The 16,670-nt window shown below is 47.3% G+C and overlaps 3 protein-coding genes across 5 annotated transcripts; 1 reads left to right on the forward strand and 2 right to left on the reverse strand.

Annotated features, from left to right (window-relative positions):
* Nucleotides 1–11: 11 nt before the first annotated feature.
* Nucleotides 12–4,824, reverse strand: NDUFS3 (NADH:ubiquinone oxidoreductase core subunit S3). The gene is made up of 7 exons (XM_022591989.3): nucleotides 4,696–4,824; nucleotides 4,522–4,587; nucleotides 3,284–3,381; nucleotides 2,798–2,947; nucleotides 1,774–1,899; nucleotides 1,522–1,641; nucleotides 12–260 (listed from the first exon to the last, which is right to left on the reverse strand). The coding sequence occupies exons 1-7, from the start codon at nucleotides 4,778–4,780 to the stop codon at nucleotides 93–95; spliced, it is 813 nt and encodes a 270-aa protein (XP_022447697.1). The 5' UTR covers nucleotides 4,781–4,824; the 3' UTR covers nucleotides 12–92.
* A 119-nt stretch (nucleotides 4,825–4,943) lies between these two features.
* KBTBD4 (kelch repeat and BTB domain containing 4) lies at nucleotides 4,944–9,731 on the forward strand. 2 transcript variants are annotated; one of them, XM_022591993.3, is made up of 4 exons: nucleotides 4,944–5,071; nucleotides 5,889–6,509; nucleotides 7,578–7,684; nucleotides 8,131–9,731. In XM_022591993.3, the coding sequence occupies exons 2-4, from the start codon at nucleotides 5,921–5,923 to the stop codon at nucleotides 8,989–8,991; spliced, it is 1,557 nt and encodes a 518-aa protein (XP_022447701.1). In that variant the 5' UTR covers nucleotides 4,944–5,071; nucleotides 5,889–5,920; the 3' UTR covers nucleotides 8,992–9,731. The 2 variants fall into 2 exon arrangements, with proteins under 2 accessions (XP_022447701.1, XP_022447700.2); XM_022591992.3 differs by lacking the exon at nucleotides 4,944–5,071 and having other exon boundaries at nucleotides 5,874–6,509.
* Nucleotides 9,732–10,092: 361 nt separating this feature from the next.
* Nucleotides 10,093–14,552, reverse strand: PTPMT1 (protein tyrosine phosphatase mitochondrial 1). 2 transcript variants are annotated; one of them, XM_022591994.3, is made up of 4 exons: nucleotides 14,056–14,552; nucleotides 13,874–13,954; nucleotides 11,736–11,927; nucleotides 10,093–10,431 (listed from the first exon to the last, which is right to left on the reverse strand). In XM_022591994.3, the coding sequence occupies exons 1-4, from the start codon at nucleotides 14,227–14,229 to the stop codon at nucleotides 10,273–10,275; spliced, it is 606 nt and encodes a 201-aa protein (XP_022447702.2). In that variant the 5' UTR covers nucleotides 14,230–14,552; the 3' UTR covers nucleotides 10,093–10,272. The 2 variants fall into 2 exon arrangements, with proteins under 2 accessions (XP_022447702.2, XP_089770979.1); XM_089914853.1 differs by having other exon boundaries at nucleotides 11,789–11,927; nucleotides 14,056–14,535.
* Nucleotides 14,553–16,670: the final 2,118 nt, after the last annotated feature.

The raw sequence follows: 16,670 nt of genomic DNA on the forward strand, positions 1-16,670 counted from the left end.
ACAGGAAGTGGTGAATCTAAGTAGGATTTTATTTACAGGGACGCTCAATGATAGATATGGCGCTTTCTAGGATACACATGCCTTCCCTGAAACTACTTGGTTTCGGGGTTCTTGTCTCCAGCTTCAAGCCTGAGACTCTCAGGGGGCTGGCGATAGGCAGGGAAAGTCTCCCAGGGGCTGTTCAGATCAAACCTGCGGAACTCTTGGGCCAACTCCACTGGCTCGGCCACCACCCGCTTCACCTCATCGTCATAGCGTAACTGCAGAAGAAAAAGGCAGGCTTGAGCACTAAGGAAGACCTTGCTACAGCCACTAAAGGCCCACTTTCCCAAAGCCTTCCTCAGCCCCTTTACTTCTCTGTCCTTGACTCCTATCCCAGCCTCTGTAAGTCTCCATCCTCATCTGTGTTACCCATCAGATCACAACCCAAACAGTCTAAAATGGCCTCTATCTCATGCCCTGCCGTCACCCAGGCAGGCCCCCCTGCCCACCATCCCCACATCAGGAGCTCTGAGCTCCTTTTCCACCAGAACTGACTTTGCTCACCCATCCACACACTCTTTTTCTTTTTTGCTGCACTGTGCGGCTTACAGGATCTTAGTTCCCCAACCAGGGAATGAACGTGGGCCCATGGCAGTGAAAGCGTGGAGTCCTAACCACTGGACTGCCAGGGAATTCCCTCAACACACTCTTACAAATTGACAGTAAGCGTTTTCCCATGATGAGGGAGCAAGTCAGTGGCTGGAAACAACAAACCTAAGCTGGCAAGCACTCAAGTTCGGGCCCTGTGGCCTTGGCATTATCACTGCCAAGATGCAAGGCAATACATGTGGCATGGCTTTTCTTGTTATTGGAAGATCAGTTGGATAAGGTAAAGACAACTGGGTGCAGGGAATGGGACCATGCTAAACTAAACACTAAAAAAACAGGAGCATTTGGGTATGAAGTGATGGGCTGGATTGCCACTATCCCAACATTTCTAAAAAGGTACTTTGCTACAAAATCACGTGTGTGTGTATATAATAAACCATCTTCCTGCTAATAACCTGCAACATTTTGCAATCGTAAAGTAAAGCACTGAAATTCTTTATAAGGCTCTTACAGGCAACTGTTACTGGTCTTGCCTCTGGCCATTCTCAAGGGCTGAACATGTAGTGTCTTGCCTTCCCAGAGATCCAGGGCAGGGTAAAAAGATACTCCACTTTCAGATCTTGGTGACAAACTGTGTCCTTAAGTCTGCCTTGGTCATTAAAATGACCATTAAAATAATGGCTAACATCAACTGAACATTTACAATACTCCCCTTTTAAACATACATCAATTAGTTTTCTGCAAATCTACTATTGTTAAGTACTATTATTGTCCCTATTCTGCAGATGACAAAACTGTGTCAGAGTGGAGCTAGGATGGAATCCAGTACTGATGCTCTTAAGCCACCACAATCCAATGGCCATAATTCCTGCCCAGGATCTCTACCAGGTCCTCCCTGCCCAGACTGCTGCCCAGTTCCAAGGCTCCTACCTCAACATAGCCAGACAGGGGGAAATCTTTCCGGAAAGGATGTCCCTCAAAACCATAGTCTGTTAGGATCCTTCTTAGGTCAGGGTGGTTAGCAAAGAAGACTCCAAACATGTCCCAAATCTAGAAAAAAGAGGCACTCAGGCAACCAGCCATCACAGCCAACACAGGGTGAGGGGCTGCACTGTATCCAGTAATTTCAATCAGTTCTGCAACTCCAGCCCAGAAGTGGGTCCACCACGTCCAGTAACTCACCTCCCTCTCATACCAGTTGGCTGCCTTGTACACAGACACAGAAGACTCAATGGGTGTCAGCTCATCTGTATAGGTCTTCACACGGATCCGGGAGTTGAAACGCAGAGAGAGCAAGTTGTAAACAATCTAGGGAGAATGGAGGGAGCTGGAGGACCAAGAGGACCACAGGCTGAGGGGTCTGGGACAGAAGTCCCTGAGTGGGAGCATAATAATGAGGATACAGGGTGGGTTAAAGTTCCACCCTGTGAACCTGCCTTCTGTCCCGAAGTTCAAAACCTCAAGATGCTCTTATACTTGCAACTACTTCCAAAGGCCTAAGCCACACTATAGCTCAGCCTGTCAGCATGCTTGTCTTTGCTCATGCTACTGGATGCCTCCCGACCTGCCCTCCCTCACTGGGCTAATTCCTGGTCTCCTAGTTATCCATTAAGATTCAGCACAAACTTTCTCTCTCCCTTCATAAAAGCCTCCTAGACAGGGCTAAGTGCCTCTCCTGTGTTCTTATAATATCCCATGAATTATGTTATTACAGTAAACTGTTTTATGTGTCCTTCGTCCTCACTAGAGTGTGGGGGACTCCTGGAGGGCAGGTACTGGGTGTTATTTCTCTCTCAATCCCAGGATCTGGCAGAAAGTAGATGACCATACTAACAATAACAATAGCTATATGTATTGAGAACTTATTGTGTGCTAGCAGTCTACCTGTACTATCTCATTTAATCCTCACAACCACCCTATCAGATAGGGTGGTTTTACACTTTTTTTGTACTTACTTTGCACATAAGAAAACTAAATTCAGAAAAATCAAACAAAATGTTTGAAGCCACACAGCCTACTAATGGCAAAGCTACAATTCAAACTCAAAGTCTGCCTGATTCCGAGGCCCTGGTTTAACTGCTGTGTTGTATTGTTTGACCTGAACAGAAACTAAGGAGGCTATAGTTCCCAAAGGTAGCTATCACCCTAAAACTGTTCTGTCCCCTTTCCCTCCTTTACTCTCCAAACCTCAAATCTCCTGACTGACCTCAAAACGGTTCTGCCGGGTGGGGATATCCACCGCTGTCAAGTCAGCCAAGGATTTGAATTGTGCATTGGTGTGATCCCTGAGGAAAGTCAGCACTGGGATGACTCCATCAGGATGGATACAGATCTCTAACTCATTGAAGCAGGACACCTGCAGACGTGGAACAGGAGAGGAGAAGGAACAAAGTTACAGAGAGAGCAGCTAACTTCAGCTGGAGTCTCCTGATTAAAGGCAGAGAAAAAAGACCAAGTTGGGATGGAGGAGTCTCTGGTTTGATTCCAGGCTGCCCACTCCCACATGCCCTAAGAACACAGTTCTTTCTTTCACTGTTTTTTGGGTTTTTTTTTTGGCCGTGCCACGTGGCACGTGGGATCTTAGTTCCCCAACCAGGGATCGAAAGTGCGGAGTCCCAACCACTGGACCGACACGGAAGTCTCAACATGGTTCTTTCTTGACCCAAACCCGAACAACAGTAGTGAATATTACCTGAACTTGTTGAACATACTTGGGCAGGATTTCAGCCACATACTCTCCAAAAGCTGAGAGCTGCTTGTGGGCCACATCATTCTGTGGTCTGACAGTGGCTGGAAGGAGAAGGCATATTTAAGAAAGGAAAGTAGAAGGCAGCAGCCAGCCCTGCATTCAGTCTCTTGAGCTTGTAAGGGGTGCTGTTTCCCAGTCAGGACTCCCTGCAGAACCTTGAGAAAGGTGAAGTGGAAGCTTCCTCTTCCATGGAACAGGAAGTGATGAAAACATAGGGAAAATGCCACCTACACAGTCCACAAAGACTCACCTTATTACTGCAGCTGGGGTGTGTGACCCTTTTCAAAACTACTCCATGGTTCTTCCTTCACAATGCCTGCATTTCTGCTAAAAGCAGCATATGTCTCAGCTCTATTACCACACTAGAAGCTCTTTAAGTGTGAGAATCAGAACTTCTGCTTCTCTTTATCTCCTTAGCATCTGGCTCATAGCAGGTTCTCCAGCTAAGAACTTCAGGGCTGAAGAGCCATCACAGATTATGTAGTTGAAACCTTTTTTTTTTTTTTTGACATAGATGAGGAAACTGAGGCCCAGAAAGGGGGAAATGTCAGGTTTCTTGACTCCCACTTGGCTTATACTGACTGTAACTTATCTCCGTACACTCATTCGTACAACACTAAATCACTGAGCAACCACACATCATAGGCTGCAGAGTAACTGTTTTCTCTGCCTTTGGCAGCAGGCAGGCCTACTTTGTCACTTACTAGTGCTGTGATCCTGGGCAAGTTACTTCTCTGGACTATTTCCTGCTCTACAGTAGAAGAGCATAATACTATCTATCTCATAAGATTGTTGTGAAGACTATAATCATTCATTAATCGCTTAGCAAGGTGCCTGGCACACAATAAGCATTCAAGTAACGTGGGCTACTATTATAACAAGACTCAGAGGCCCACAGTTTATGTTTCCTGCTTTCAAAGAGATGACAGTTTAATCAGAGAAAAAGGAAATCATGGAAATGGACAAGGGGCAACAGGACCATAACAGAGAGGCCTAAGGGCACAGGGTGGGCCCGATTCTGCCTGCAGAGTGAGGACCATTGGAGTCAGCTCTCTAAGGACAAACAGACTTGCCAGGAAACGCAGGAAAGGGCAGCCCAGGACAAGGGCAAACATCTGACAAAGGGAATGAACGGGGCCCCGCCTGTAGTCCCGAGAAGGGCCGGACCCGCACATACTCACGGCGCGTGTCTGCCGCGGCGCTTTCCCTCCTCACCGGCAGCAACAGCACCAAGGGTCTCCAGGCCACTGCATGGGAAGATAGACACCGAAGCGCAGGGTGAGGCCTGAGGAACTCCCTGCGCTGGGCGTGTAGCCGTTCCTGCCCCGGGCCTCAGCCAGCTGTCCACTGCTCACCTCTGGCCAGCGCAGCGGACCCCGCGAGCCCCAGCCAACACCCCCGAGCCGCTGCTGCCGCTGCCGCCGCCGCCGCCGCCGCCATGTTCCCCGGATGCACTCCAGGTAGCCGAGGACAGATCCATAGGACACGGAGCCCCAAGGGCACGGACCGGAAACGGAAGTGTGCAACAGATCTTCTTCCGGGCGGACGCGGGGTCGGAAGCAGAGGTTCCGGGTTCCGGGTTCCGGGTTCCGGGTTCCGGGCTTCGGAATGAAAGGAGGGAAGGCAGGTGAGAAAGCGAAGCCAGCGGGTGGGGAAACCGTGAGGTGAACGTGCCCTAGCTTGGTGTGACAGAGGCTGGAGAGAAGGCAGGGATCCTAAGGAACCAGACTGGTGAGAGAAGAAGGGGCGAGAAGTCTGGGTTCCACATTCCACACCCCTCCCCCGCTCCCTGAGCTAAGCTTTTGATGAGGGCCGTTGGGCAAGGCTAGGGGGAGGGGGAGAGAAGAACGGTTTCCCTAGCGGCCGTTTCCCAGGCGACTCCAGGTGGAGCGGGAACCCTGCACGTGGCGATGGGCTTCCTCGGGCCCCGTGCTAGGGACGGCTGGGCTCCGTCTCGAGTTCTGGGAGGAAGCCTTGGGGAGTCATTAGGACGAGCGGGGAAGTGCCGGGGAGAGGCTCAGAAAAGAGCAAATGTGGATCTGAGAGATGTCCTAGGACAAACCTCAGATTGTAAGGTCTGGATTCCCTGCGCGGGGAAAGAGGGGCCTGGGCACAAGGACATGGGGATCTTTTTGTCAGGTTCTGCTGCCCCGAGCCTCACAAGTTTTATGCTAATAGTTATTTGGTTAGTAAGGCTTTTTCCCAGGCTTTTAAAACCATAGGCTTTCTCCAATCCCTCACTTTCCTGTGTTGACCTAAATACCAGGCCTTGTGTTACATAAAGGAAAGGAGTATTCCGTGTTTTCTCAGGGAAACACCCAGAGTACGAAATTTTTATTTCATTAGGAATGTGATGTCATTGCAAGAGAGTGAGTCCAGCTTTGGTTGAAGGAGAACATCAGAGATGTCATTAACAGGGCCAGGACTACGGCTAATCTGGGCCGACTGTGCCCTCACTTTTCCCTTCTCCCTCCCTGCATTGGACAGTTGGATTCATAGGCTGTGGCTATGGATTACTTCAGTTATTCAGGGGGGTGGTGTTTTGCAGACAACTGGCAGAGAGAGAAGTTGGCTACTACCATGGAATCACCAGAGGAGCCTGGAGCATCCATGGATGAGAACTACTTTGTGAACTACACTTTCAAAGATAGGTCACACTCAGGCCGTGTGGCTCAAGGCATCATGAAACTGTGTTTGGAGGAAGAGCTCTTTGCTGATGTCACCATTTCAGTGGAAGGCCGGGAGTTTCAGCTCCACCGATTGGTCCTCTCAGCTCAGAGTTGCTTCTTCCGGTCCATGTTCACTTCCAACCTGAAGGAGGCCCACAACCGGGTAATTGTGCTGCAGGATGTGAGCGAGTCTGTTTTCCAGCTCTTGGTTGATTATATCTACCATGGGACTGTGAAACTTCGAGCTGAGGAGCTGCAGGAAATATATGAGGTGTCAGACATGTATCAGCTGACATCTCTCTTTGAGGAGTGTTCTCGGTTTTTGGCCCGCACAGTGCAGGTGGGCAACTGTCTTCAGGTGATGTGGCTGGCAGATCGACACAGTGATCCTGAGCTCTACACTGCTGCCAAGCACTGTGCCAAGGCCCACCTGGCCCAGCTGCAGAGCACAGAGGAATTTCTCCACTTGCCCCACCGTCTACTCACTGATATCATCTCTGGTAAGTTGAGAGAGGGGGAACATCATACCCAGCTACACCGGTATGATGTTCAGTGAATGTTCTAGTTTAGGAGAAGGGTACCCTCAGGCTTCCTGGTGTTAGTTTACATTATTATTCTTGATAAGAATTTAGATACCTTCTGAGAGAAAGTTGAGATTTAGTAGCTGATATCAGAGACAGAGTCCCTTCCAGACGAAGACGCTAGGAAAACAAAGCAACATTTCACAATATATACAAATCTTGGATTGAAAAGAAAAAAAACAGCAGCACTTAGCCACAAAAAGTAGTGAGGAGCTATCTGCATTTATATTCTAATCTCTCTTGTGCGTAAGTGGTCTCATCCATTCTGTACTTTGCATGTATTTGTGGGACTAGTTACGTAAGTAAATTGACAGTGAGTCAAGATACCTAAATAAGAAGCTTCTCAAGTGATTTGCCAATTTTTAGGTAACAATCCTGACTCCACAAGTGAGGTATAACCATACTTCAAGTGTGAGTTTTGTAGCCTAGTAAATTGCTTCCATGGCAAGTAGGAGAATATCAAATCATCCATTTTGATTAAAAGAAACAAGGCAGGGACTTCCCTGGTGGCGCAGTGGTTAAGAATCTGCCTGCCAGTGCAGGGGAGACAGGTTCGAGCCCTGGTCCGGGAAGATCCTACATGCCGTGGAGCAACTAAGCCCGTGTGCCACAACTACTGAGCCTACGCTCTAGAGCCCGCGTGCCACAACTACTGAAGCCTGTGTGCCTAGAGCCCGTGCTCTGCAAAAGAGAAGCCACTGCAATGAGAAGCCTGCACACTGCAACAAAGAGTAGCCCCTGCTCGCCGCAACTAGAGAAAGCCCGCGCACAGCAACGAAGACCCAATGCAGCCAAAAATAAATAAATAAATAAATTTATTTTAAAAAAAGAGACAAGGCAATTTTATGTTAATTTCTCATACACGTACATATACATACATGGTGGTAGTCTGACAAAGATGTTCACATTTTTAAAGCCACTTGTTCTAAATTTCCCTTTTGGATTGTCAGATTGCCATTGACCATACCTTTCCTCTGGTTTTTACAGATGGAGTTCCATGTTCCCAGAACCCAACAGAGGCAATAGAAGCCTGGATCAATTTTAATAAAGAAGAAAGAGAGGCTTTTTCAGAGTCACTCAGGACTAGCCTGAAGGTAAGGCAGATATCTTTAGGGTTGGGCACCATGATATCCATGCATTCCAGCCATTTATTGGCCTGGCCTCTTTGATGCTGGTAAATAAGTCTCTGGCTTGAAACTGATAAGAGCTGGGGAGGAGAACGTGTGTGTGAGACCAGAAGCCACCAGCCTCTGAGCTCCAAAGCTCCTTGAGAGAAGTACTCTCATCATTACATTTATAATCCGAAGTACCAGCTCAGGATAATTATAAAAAAGGCTGGAATGAGTGTAACAGGTTTTCTCCTCCAGCATAAGGTGCCTGAAAGTGATTAGAGGAGAGTCAGGATGACACACAGTAACTAGAGCAGAGTAGGTTAGAGCAAGGTACAAGTGTGCGGTCTAGGACCTTAAGGATATGTATCTCAAGTGAGCCTTAGCCTAGAACTGATAGATACCATTTATACCTTTAATTTCACCAATAGGAAATTGGGGAGAACGTACACATTTACCTGATCGGGAAAGAGTCATCTCGTACCCACTCGTTGGCTGTGTCCTTACATTGTGCAGAAGATGACTCCATCAGTGTAAGTGGCCAAAACAGCTTGTGCCACCAGATCACTGCAGCCTGCAAGCATGGTGGAGACTTGTACGTGGTGGGAGGGTCCATCCCGCGGCGCATGTGGAAGTGCAACAATGCCACTGTGGACTGGGAATGGTGTGCGCCTTTGCCCCGTGACCGACTCCAGCACACCCTGGTGTCTGTGCCCGGGAAAGATGCCATATATTCACTGGGTGGCAAGACGCTGCAGGATACCCTCTCCAATGCAGTTATCTATTATCGGGTAGGTGATAACGTCTGGACTGAGACAACCCAGTTAGAGGTGGCTGTGTCAGGGGCCGCTGGTGCCAACCTCAACGGGATCATCTACTTACTAGGGGGGGAGGAGAATGACCTGGACTTCTTTACCAAACCGTCCCGACTCATCCAGTGCTTTGACACAGAGACAGACAAGTGTCACGTGAAACCCTATGTGCTGCCCTTCGCTGGCCGCATGCACGCAGCTGTGCATAAGGATCTGGTGTTCATCGTGGCTGAAGGGGACTCCCTGGTGTGCTACAATCCCCTGCTAGACAGCTTCACCCGGCTTTGCCTTCCTGAGGCCTGGAGCTCTGCCCCATCCCTCTGGAAGATTGCCAGCTGTAATGGGAGCATCTATGTTTTTCGGGACCGATATAAAAAGGGGGATGCCAACACCTACAAGCTTGATCCTGCCACTTCAGCTGTAACTGTCACTAGAGGCATTAAGGTGCTGCTTACCAATTTGCAGTTTGTGTTGGCCTAAGGCTGTGAGGGGAAGAGCGGCTGACTTTTGCCCTCCCTTTCTCCAGCACCTACCCATCCAAACTCAAAGTCCCGGAGGTCCCCATTCAGGTACTATGTTATTTGTTGGCACATGTTAGAAAGGCAGCGCCTCAACCCTTGAACTCATAAGGGTGTTCCGTTTGGGGCTTTTTAGACTGCTGCTTCTCAGCTGGCTGCTTGAACTGAGAGTAGGCCAGCCTGTTCGCCATCCCCTTGTAATCCTGTGCCTCCCTACAGAGCACGTAGAGCAAGCCTCTTCTCCGCCCTTAGGCACAGCCTCCCCTCTTCACCTGATCAGTGTTCCATAGAAGCACCCCTGATCCCGGGACAGAAGGAAAGATGCCCAGTATTCCTTTTTTCCCATAGCCTGTTAAGTGACTAATTGGTCATTTTTCCATGAAGAATTAGGTGTTAGAGTTCTCCTTCGGGCTTTGGTTGGGAGAATGGACTAAGCTGAAGGTGTCCTTCACCAGCAAGAGTCTACCCTAGAATTTAGGACGTTTGTCTGTTGTTTTTCATCTGTCTGTCAAGAAATGTATACTTTGGTTTTATTTTTGGCTTATTCCAAGGAGTAAGCCAGAAAGAAGTAGAAAGAATTATTTCTGATTAATCGCAGAAACTTTTTTCAAACTCAAATATATAAGGTCTCTATTCTTTTAAAAGCTCTAAGCTAAGCCAAGAGCTAGGAACTGTTCATACAAATAAAAGTTTTTGAAGGGATATGTGTGTCTGTTTTGAATTCTGAAGGGGTGACTTCCTAAGGGAAACTAATTACATACCCACACATTTCTAAGTCAGTCACAATACTGATTGAATCCCATACTTCCTTGTCTGCATACAGGATGACTGCTCCAAGTGAGGAGAGCCCCATAGGGCCAGTGAATTAGGATTCTGACAGTGGCAAAGAGCCATAGCTGAGTTTTTCTCTTCTCTTTTCCTAGTGTTAAACGTCTTTGAGTTATGGGGGTAAATATCATTAGGCACGACATCAGGTGCACGACAGATTTCTTTGACCTTTGGAAATAAACCCTTATCCTTGTCCCATATCCCCAGGCCCCATGAATAGAAGCCACACTAAATCTTCCTAGTCACACAACAGTGTTATTTCAAGAAAACGAAACAAGACACAGGGAGTGAAATTAACCATTACTTAGCACATTTCTATTACGTCAAGTTTGGGCTTAAGCCCCTTTGGTCCTGTTAAACATTCTCATTCTGTAGCAAGCCAGGGTTGTCCTGAGTTCTTTCTAATCCATGTACTTCACATCTGCGATGTGTGACAAGTCTCGTTCTTTGCTGCTCCTGCAGTGATCACCCTGTGGAACTCTCTGAGAACTTCCAGCTGGCCAGGTCTGATGTAGATGTGTGACCGGATTTTGGTGATGGCTCTTACGGCCTCCTCTGGAGTCCAGTTGTACACCTGAAGTGCAGGGTTGGGAAATCAGACAAAGAAGGGACCAGGTGTTAAGGTGTCCTTGACCCAATAACAAGTGCTAAAGGGCTCTCAGAATTTCACTTTTTTAAAAATTCCACTTTGCAGGGAGTTAAAAGCTATGCCCCACATATTATAAGTAGGAGAGCACTTTAACCCCTTCAGTCAAAGTCCCACAATTATATGCAATAGGCTGGGGGAGGTAAAGGGGGGGACCCAAATCAGTCTTTCTATCTAATTTTTATTCTGCCAAACCCTGGAAATAGAAGGTTGAACACATGAAGCTGAGATCCTAAATTCAAGCGGGCATAGGCCTACTAGATGTCCTCTCTGAGCTAGGCTGTTGGTTACAAGAGTTTCCTGGAAAGACTACACAGTTGATGTTTCTATGCAACTTGTCACCATGTCTAGAAAAGAGTAATTTTAAAATTTAACTAGGAGGGCTGTCTTTGTGTCCTCAGGATACTTACTGGTTTAGAACTCAATAGAACCAAGAAAGTATAGATTTTTAGCCTGCTGGTTCAGTTCTCACTTTGCCCAAAATATCTCCTGACACCCAGTTTCCAGCAAAACAGAGTCCTAATGACCAAAGCTTTAGTATTGTTAAATCATATATTCACCAGTCCACAGTAACACAAGGCCAGGCTGTTTATCTTTACATTTCCTTTTTCCTTAAACTATCTACATTACTTAGTAGATGCTCTGCAGGGGCCTCACAGGTAACAAAAATGAGCCGGGGGTTTGTAACAGGAAAGGATGGACTAGAGTACTGGCTTCTAAATGTTTTTAAAAGCATCCCACCTGCCAATCATAACAAATTGATAGGCAAAATTCTGTTGGAGCCACTGTTTCTAGAGATTAATGTCCAGAACTTTACTCTGAAATACTTAAAGAAACGTGAGTCCTATAGAGCTGCAAGTGATCAGCACTATTATCTACAGAACTAGATTTCCTGACATGTTTATAACAAGTGTTTCTAGCCTTTTGCTGGTATTAGCATCCTTTGCAACTCCATTTTTTGAGTGCTTGTTCTAGTCAGTGCTTGACATACTTTCTCATTCAAGCTTCACAACACATTTAGTTTGAGGAAATTGAGCAATGGAGAGGGGAAGCCACTTTTGCCTAAGGTCACACAGCTGGCCGGTGAGAAAGCCAGAGGTCAGCCTGTCTGCAAAGTTCAGGTGCTTTCCACCTCCCAACAGCCTGAAATTGGGAACATGGCTCCTAGCAAGGTCTGCCAGTAGACTGGAGATCTGCTGTAAAGGGGACCGGTCCAGAATGACCTTTTCTACCTGAATCAGATATGCTGCCACCATAGTGGCACTTCTGGAACGCCCAGCCTTACAATGTACGTAGACAGACTGGCCTAGCGACTGGTACTTGAGAGCAAACTGGACTCCTTTCTGGAGGTTAGCCAAGGTTGGGACTCCGGTCATGTCTATCGTGCTGAGCCGCAGCTGCTCGACTCCTGCATTCTTCCACTCCTGGAACGAGGTCCACCAGCATAGAAAAGAAAATGAAAAAAGCCTGATGTGAATGGTAGGAAGATGGGCTCCCAAGAGGCAGCAAAACAACAAGGAAGCTTCACGGTTTACTACAATGTGAATATACTGTTTACTGTTTGCCTAAAAAGAAACTTCTTTCAGAAATGTCTTTGAAATGGCTGACCTACATGGCTGGTCTTTCATCACACAACAGCAATGCTGCTGAGTTAGGATTATGTCCAAGATTTAAAGTGTTCTTAAAGTACCATTAGGAGCTTTAGTACCAAAGCTAAAGTATTTGAATCTTTAGCTACAAAATACGAGCTGTATAAAATTCATCTACAAAAGCTGTGTAACTATTTTCGCATGATCCAGCTGCAAGGCTGGACTACTACGTTTTGCAAGAACTTTCTGTTTCTCTGTCCATAAGCCTCCTCTTTTTTACCACTTTTTTTGAGAGGGTATGTGGCAGAAAACAGAGTTATTTTAAAATTAAAATAATGCACCTACTTTTGTTAGTGCAATATTATCACTTAGGAGGAAGAAAAGAATAAACAGGAGAAATAAGGCCTCTGGCAAACTGGGCAACTTTATTTTTTATTTTGCCTTAAGACTTCAGGTAGGCTCCAGCTACTCTTGATATTAATCACTTTAGCAAACCAGAAACTTATGACTCCGAACGAGGGTCAATATTTTATACAGCTCATGAAATTAACAAAAAACAGCAAAATCTGGCAGCATGGGGCTTATACATCAATTATGTCAGAAACACCTAGGGAGCTTGCTAAATGTTCAGATTCCTGGGACCCCACCCTAAAGTTCCTGAGTCAGAATCTCTGGGGGTTGTACCTAGGAATCTGCTAGTTTAACAAGACTGCCAGGTAATTCTTAGGCATATTAAAATGTGAGAACCACAGCCTTGGAGATTTCTCTAGGCTAGTGGGATAAGATAGCTGCTCACAAATGTCAGTTGCCTCACACCCAGAGACGAGCACTTTCTGTGACTTGCTTCGCAGGATGGACCACGTTAAGGAACATTCACCATTTTGGGTAATAACTCCTGAGGTCTTGTGGCAAAATACTATGGGAAATCCAAGGAACTGTTACCCATTCTTTAAAAATGTATGCCATCACTGATCAATATATTTTAAATGTGAGTCACAATTTTTTTAAGATTTCAAAAAAATCTACAGTTGAAATAACTGCATGTTCATTAGGCTCTATCAGTACAGTAAACAAGAAAATAATTGTGCAGTGCTAATAGAAGTCAAACACTATAAAGATAGGGCAACATCTAATAACCATTATGAACAGTTCCACAAATAAGCATTCACATCTAATGAAAATTATGATTTAGGCCTGAACTTTATTTATGACAGTGCTCTGGAGTTCCACTATCATCTCTAACATGTATATAAAATTCCCTCAAATCAAAACCAAATGAACCCTATGCAGTTTTTGCAATGGGTTGTTTTATGATAAATTTACCGGGGATTGGCCGTAGCTTTTCTTTTTACAGTTTATAGGACCTTCATCTTGAATATCTAACAGTGTCTGATCCATACTTAGTGCTGAGTAAGTGTCAAATGAATGAAGGCAAGCCATAGAAAAGTTGCCTTTCAGTTCTGGTTACTGATTTGAGTTACCGACATTAAGAATACATTTGTGCACAAAGGAATAATCAAAGTTTGTCAACTCTACTTTTAAATGCCTTTCACATCAGTTTTTATTTCACAATTAATTTCTACCCCCAGCCGCAGCCATTTAAGCTTAGAGGGCCAGCTCCTCCCTGAGGAGGCAAAAAAGCCTGGGACGCCTGTCTCTGCGGCAAGGTCACCTACAGCACCCCCTCCCCCAACCTCCTCCGGCTCGCCAGGCCCTGTGTGGTGGGCGAGGCCGGCGGGGCGGCTCGGCCCCAGTTCTGCCCACGGGCCCCGGCGCCTCACCTTTGGGGAGTTGCACAGGAACCTCGTCTCATACTCCTCGTTCATGGTGATCAGCCCTCGCACGTTCTCGTCCTGTACCAGCTGCCGAGGCAAAGAGGGGGCTCAGAAAGGGCCGCCGAGGCCCGGGCGGCGCTCGCCTGGCTCCCAGCCCCGGCGCGGCCCGGCCTCCCGGCCCGGCTCACCCGACGAGTCATGTTCCGCAGCGGCAGCGCGCCCAGCAGCACCGTGTTGTCGATACGGTTGTACCAGTCGCGGTGCGCCGGGCCCGGCATCTTCCCGCGGAACAGTGTGTACAGCAGCGTAGGGTAGAAGAGCACCCGGGCCAGGCCGGCCTCCAGCAACGTGCCGGCCGCCATCCTGCCCTACCCGGCCCGGCGCAGCGACGACCTGCCCTCTCCCGGGCTCGCGGGGGGCGGCCGCGAGGAGGGCCAGAAGAGCGACGAGGCCGAGGACTGCGAGTCGTCCGCGGCCTCCAGCGAAGGCGACACGGCCGGCGCGGGCCTCTTGAGCACCGAGACCTCGGGCCCGGCCCCCAGGGACACTTCGGGAGAGTCTGGGCCCCGTGGGACCGGCACCATGTCTCGGGAGGAGGGGCCGCCGGCCTCGGGGGAGGGACCAGGGCTTCACGGGCGGGAAACTGGGACCCCTGACGAGGGAGGGCGCGTCCTCGGTCCAAGGTTGTGAGTTTGCTGCGTGTGTAACTGTGATCGCTGCCTGTGCCATTGACCCCCCTCCCGAGGGAGGGGGCTGGGACTCCAGGTGAGGAGGTCTCTGACCCCTGCGTGTGAAACTATGACCCCGACCGAAGGAGGCGGGGCCCTGGCCAATGGCCAGTGGGCCTGTGACACCTTATCCAACTACCGGACAGAGGGAGGGGACTGTTATCCCAGGTGAGGGTGTGACCCACCAAAGGGGAGACATGACAAGGAGACTCTCTGGTAGGGGGAGCCCTGAAGGAGAGACTGGAAGGGACTTTGAGCTTTTAAGTAGAGAGGCTTGTTGGAGAGGCCCTGATCCTGGACAAACAGGGGACCTGGGTTCATCTGGCCCTTCCTTCCCAACCTATCCCCCATCTGCCTGAATTCATGGCTGCCTCCTCCTGCACAAACTGCAATCAGTATGTGTGTGTGTGTGTGTGTGTGTGTGTGTGCGTGTGTGGAGTGAAATATATCAATGTTATCTACACTATTTATGAAAATATATTAATATTAAACATATTATGATAATCTTAAATATAAAACCCACAACCTGCAAATAGGCGAGAGGAATAGTTGTAATGCTGATTATTTATATTTAAATAGTACTCTGAAACGTGCATCTTGTGCTTTTTAAAAAGGTTTATCTCCTTATAAAAGTAATACATATTCATAACAACTGGAAAATACAGGAAAGTAGCATAATCCTACCACCTCAAATACATTTGTTTTTTCTTCCAGTTTTCTTTTTTTTTTTTTTTTTGCGGTACGCGGGCCTCTCACTGTTGTGGCCTCTCCCGTTGCGGAGCACAGGCTCCGGACGCGCAGGCTCAGCGGCCATGGCTCACGGGCCCAGCCGCTTCGCAGCATGTGAGATCTTCCCAGACCGGGGCGCGAACCCGCGTGCCCTGCATCGGCAGGCGGACTCTCAACCACTGCGCCACCAGGGAAGCCCCTACAATTTTTTAATATAAGTTTATTTATTTATTTATTTTTGGCTGCTTTGGGTCTTTGTGGCTGCACTCCGGCTTTCTGTAGTTGCGGTGAGCGGGGGCTACTCTTCATTGCGGTGCACAGGCTTCTCATTGCGGTGGCTTCTCTTGTTGTGGAGCAGGAGCTCTAGGTGCAGGAGCTTTAGTAGTTGTGGCTCGCGGGCTCTAGAGCACAGGCTCAGTAGTTGTGGCTCATGGGCTTAGTTGCGCCGCGGCATGTGGGATTTTCCCGGACCCGGGCTCAAACCCGTGTCCCCTGCATTGGCAGGCGGATTCTTAACCACTGCGCCACCAGGGAAGTCTGAAAACAGAAATTTAAACCACAGTAAAGTATCACTCCACTTCTACCAGAATGACTAAGATTAAAGGACTGATAATACCGAGTGATGATGAGGATGCACTGTTAATATTTTAATATTCTTTCTGGGTTTTGTCCCTTTCAACGAACACATTCTCTAACAAAAATGGGATTGTTCTGTACCTGTTAATTTGTTACCTGCTTTATTCACTAAGCATGTGTCATGAATATTCGCCCACAATTAAATATTTTTCTGTATCATTATTTGAAAAAATATATAATATTCTAGGCTATGGCTATATCATATACTTTATCAAGTATTTGATATACTTGATAAAGTATATCAAGTATATACTTTTTTTATCAGATTTTATGCTATTCCAACAATGTTATGATCCATAATACATCAGTACATCTCTGCTTTTTTTTTTTTTTGCTGCATGGTGTGGTGTGTGGGATCTTAGTTCCCTGATCTGGGTTGGAACACATGCCCCTGCATTGGGAGCATCCAAGTCTTAACCACTGGACCACCAGGGAAGTACTAGTACATCTCTGCTCTTATCCTGATTATTTTCTTAAGAAAAACTCCTAGAAAGATATGTAAACTTTCAAATTCCTCCAAACAGACTATCTGAATTTTACTCCCACCAGCACTTGGAAAAGGCTTGCTTCTCTGAACCCTTGTTAACATTCTTAAAAACAAATCTTAATCAATTTGGAAGGCAAAAAATGAAGCAGGAAGCTTTTCATACTCGTTTATATCTCACATCAGACTTTTTTGTATTTGGACTGTTTAGTGTTTTGTCTATATT

This window comes from Delphinapterus leucas, chromosome 7 (genome assembly GCF_059928025.1).
Source record: "Delphinapterus leucas isolate spDelLeu-1000000601 "Yukka" chromosome 7, BTC_Dleu_Yukka2, whole genome shotgun sequence".
Taxonomy (NCBI): Eukaryota; Metazoa; Chordata; class Mammalia; order Artiodactyla; family Monodontidae; genus Delphinapterus; species Delphinapterus leucas.

Bases quoted from the DNA above. Each gene is read 5' to 3' on its own strand.
- NDUFS3 (XM_022591989.3), bottom strand. From the start codon at position 4,780: ATGGCGGCGGCGGCGGCGGCGGCAGCGGCAGCAGCGGCTCGGGGGTGT. The intron at 4,588-4,695 runs GTGAGCAGTGGA...CTTCCCATGCAG, and splicing joins GTCCGCTGCGCTGGCCAGAG to TGGCCTGGAGACCCTTGGTG. The intron at 1,900-2,797 runs GTCAGTCAGGAG...CATTCTCCCTAG, and splicing joins CCCGGCAGAACCGTTTTGAG to ATTGTTTACAACTTGCTCTC.
- PTPMT1 (XM_022591994.3), bottom strand. From the start codon at position 14,229: ATGGCGGCCGGCACGTTGCTGGAGGCCGGCCTGGCCCGGGTGCTCTTC. The intron at 13,955-14,055 runs GTGAGCCGGGCC...TTGCCTCGGCAG, and splicing joins TGCGGAACATGACTCGTCGG to CTGGTACAGGACGAGAACGT. The intron at 10,432-11,735 runs GTAGAAAAGGTC...CCTGCACTTCAG, and splicing joins TGGCAGCATATCTGATTCAG to GTGTACAACTGGACTCCAGA.
- KBTBD4 (XM_022591993.3), top strand. From the start codon at position 5,921: ATGGAATCACCAGAGGAGCCTGGAGCATCCATGGATGAGAACTACTTT. The intron at 6,510-7,577 runs GTAAGTTGAGAG...TGGTTTTTACAG, and splicing joins ACTCACTGATATCATCTCTG to ATGGAGTTCCATGTTCCCAG. The intron at 7,685-8,130 runs GTAAGGCAGATA...TTTCACCAATAG, and splicing joins CACTCAGGACTAGCCTGAAG to GAAATTGGGGAGAACGTACA.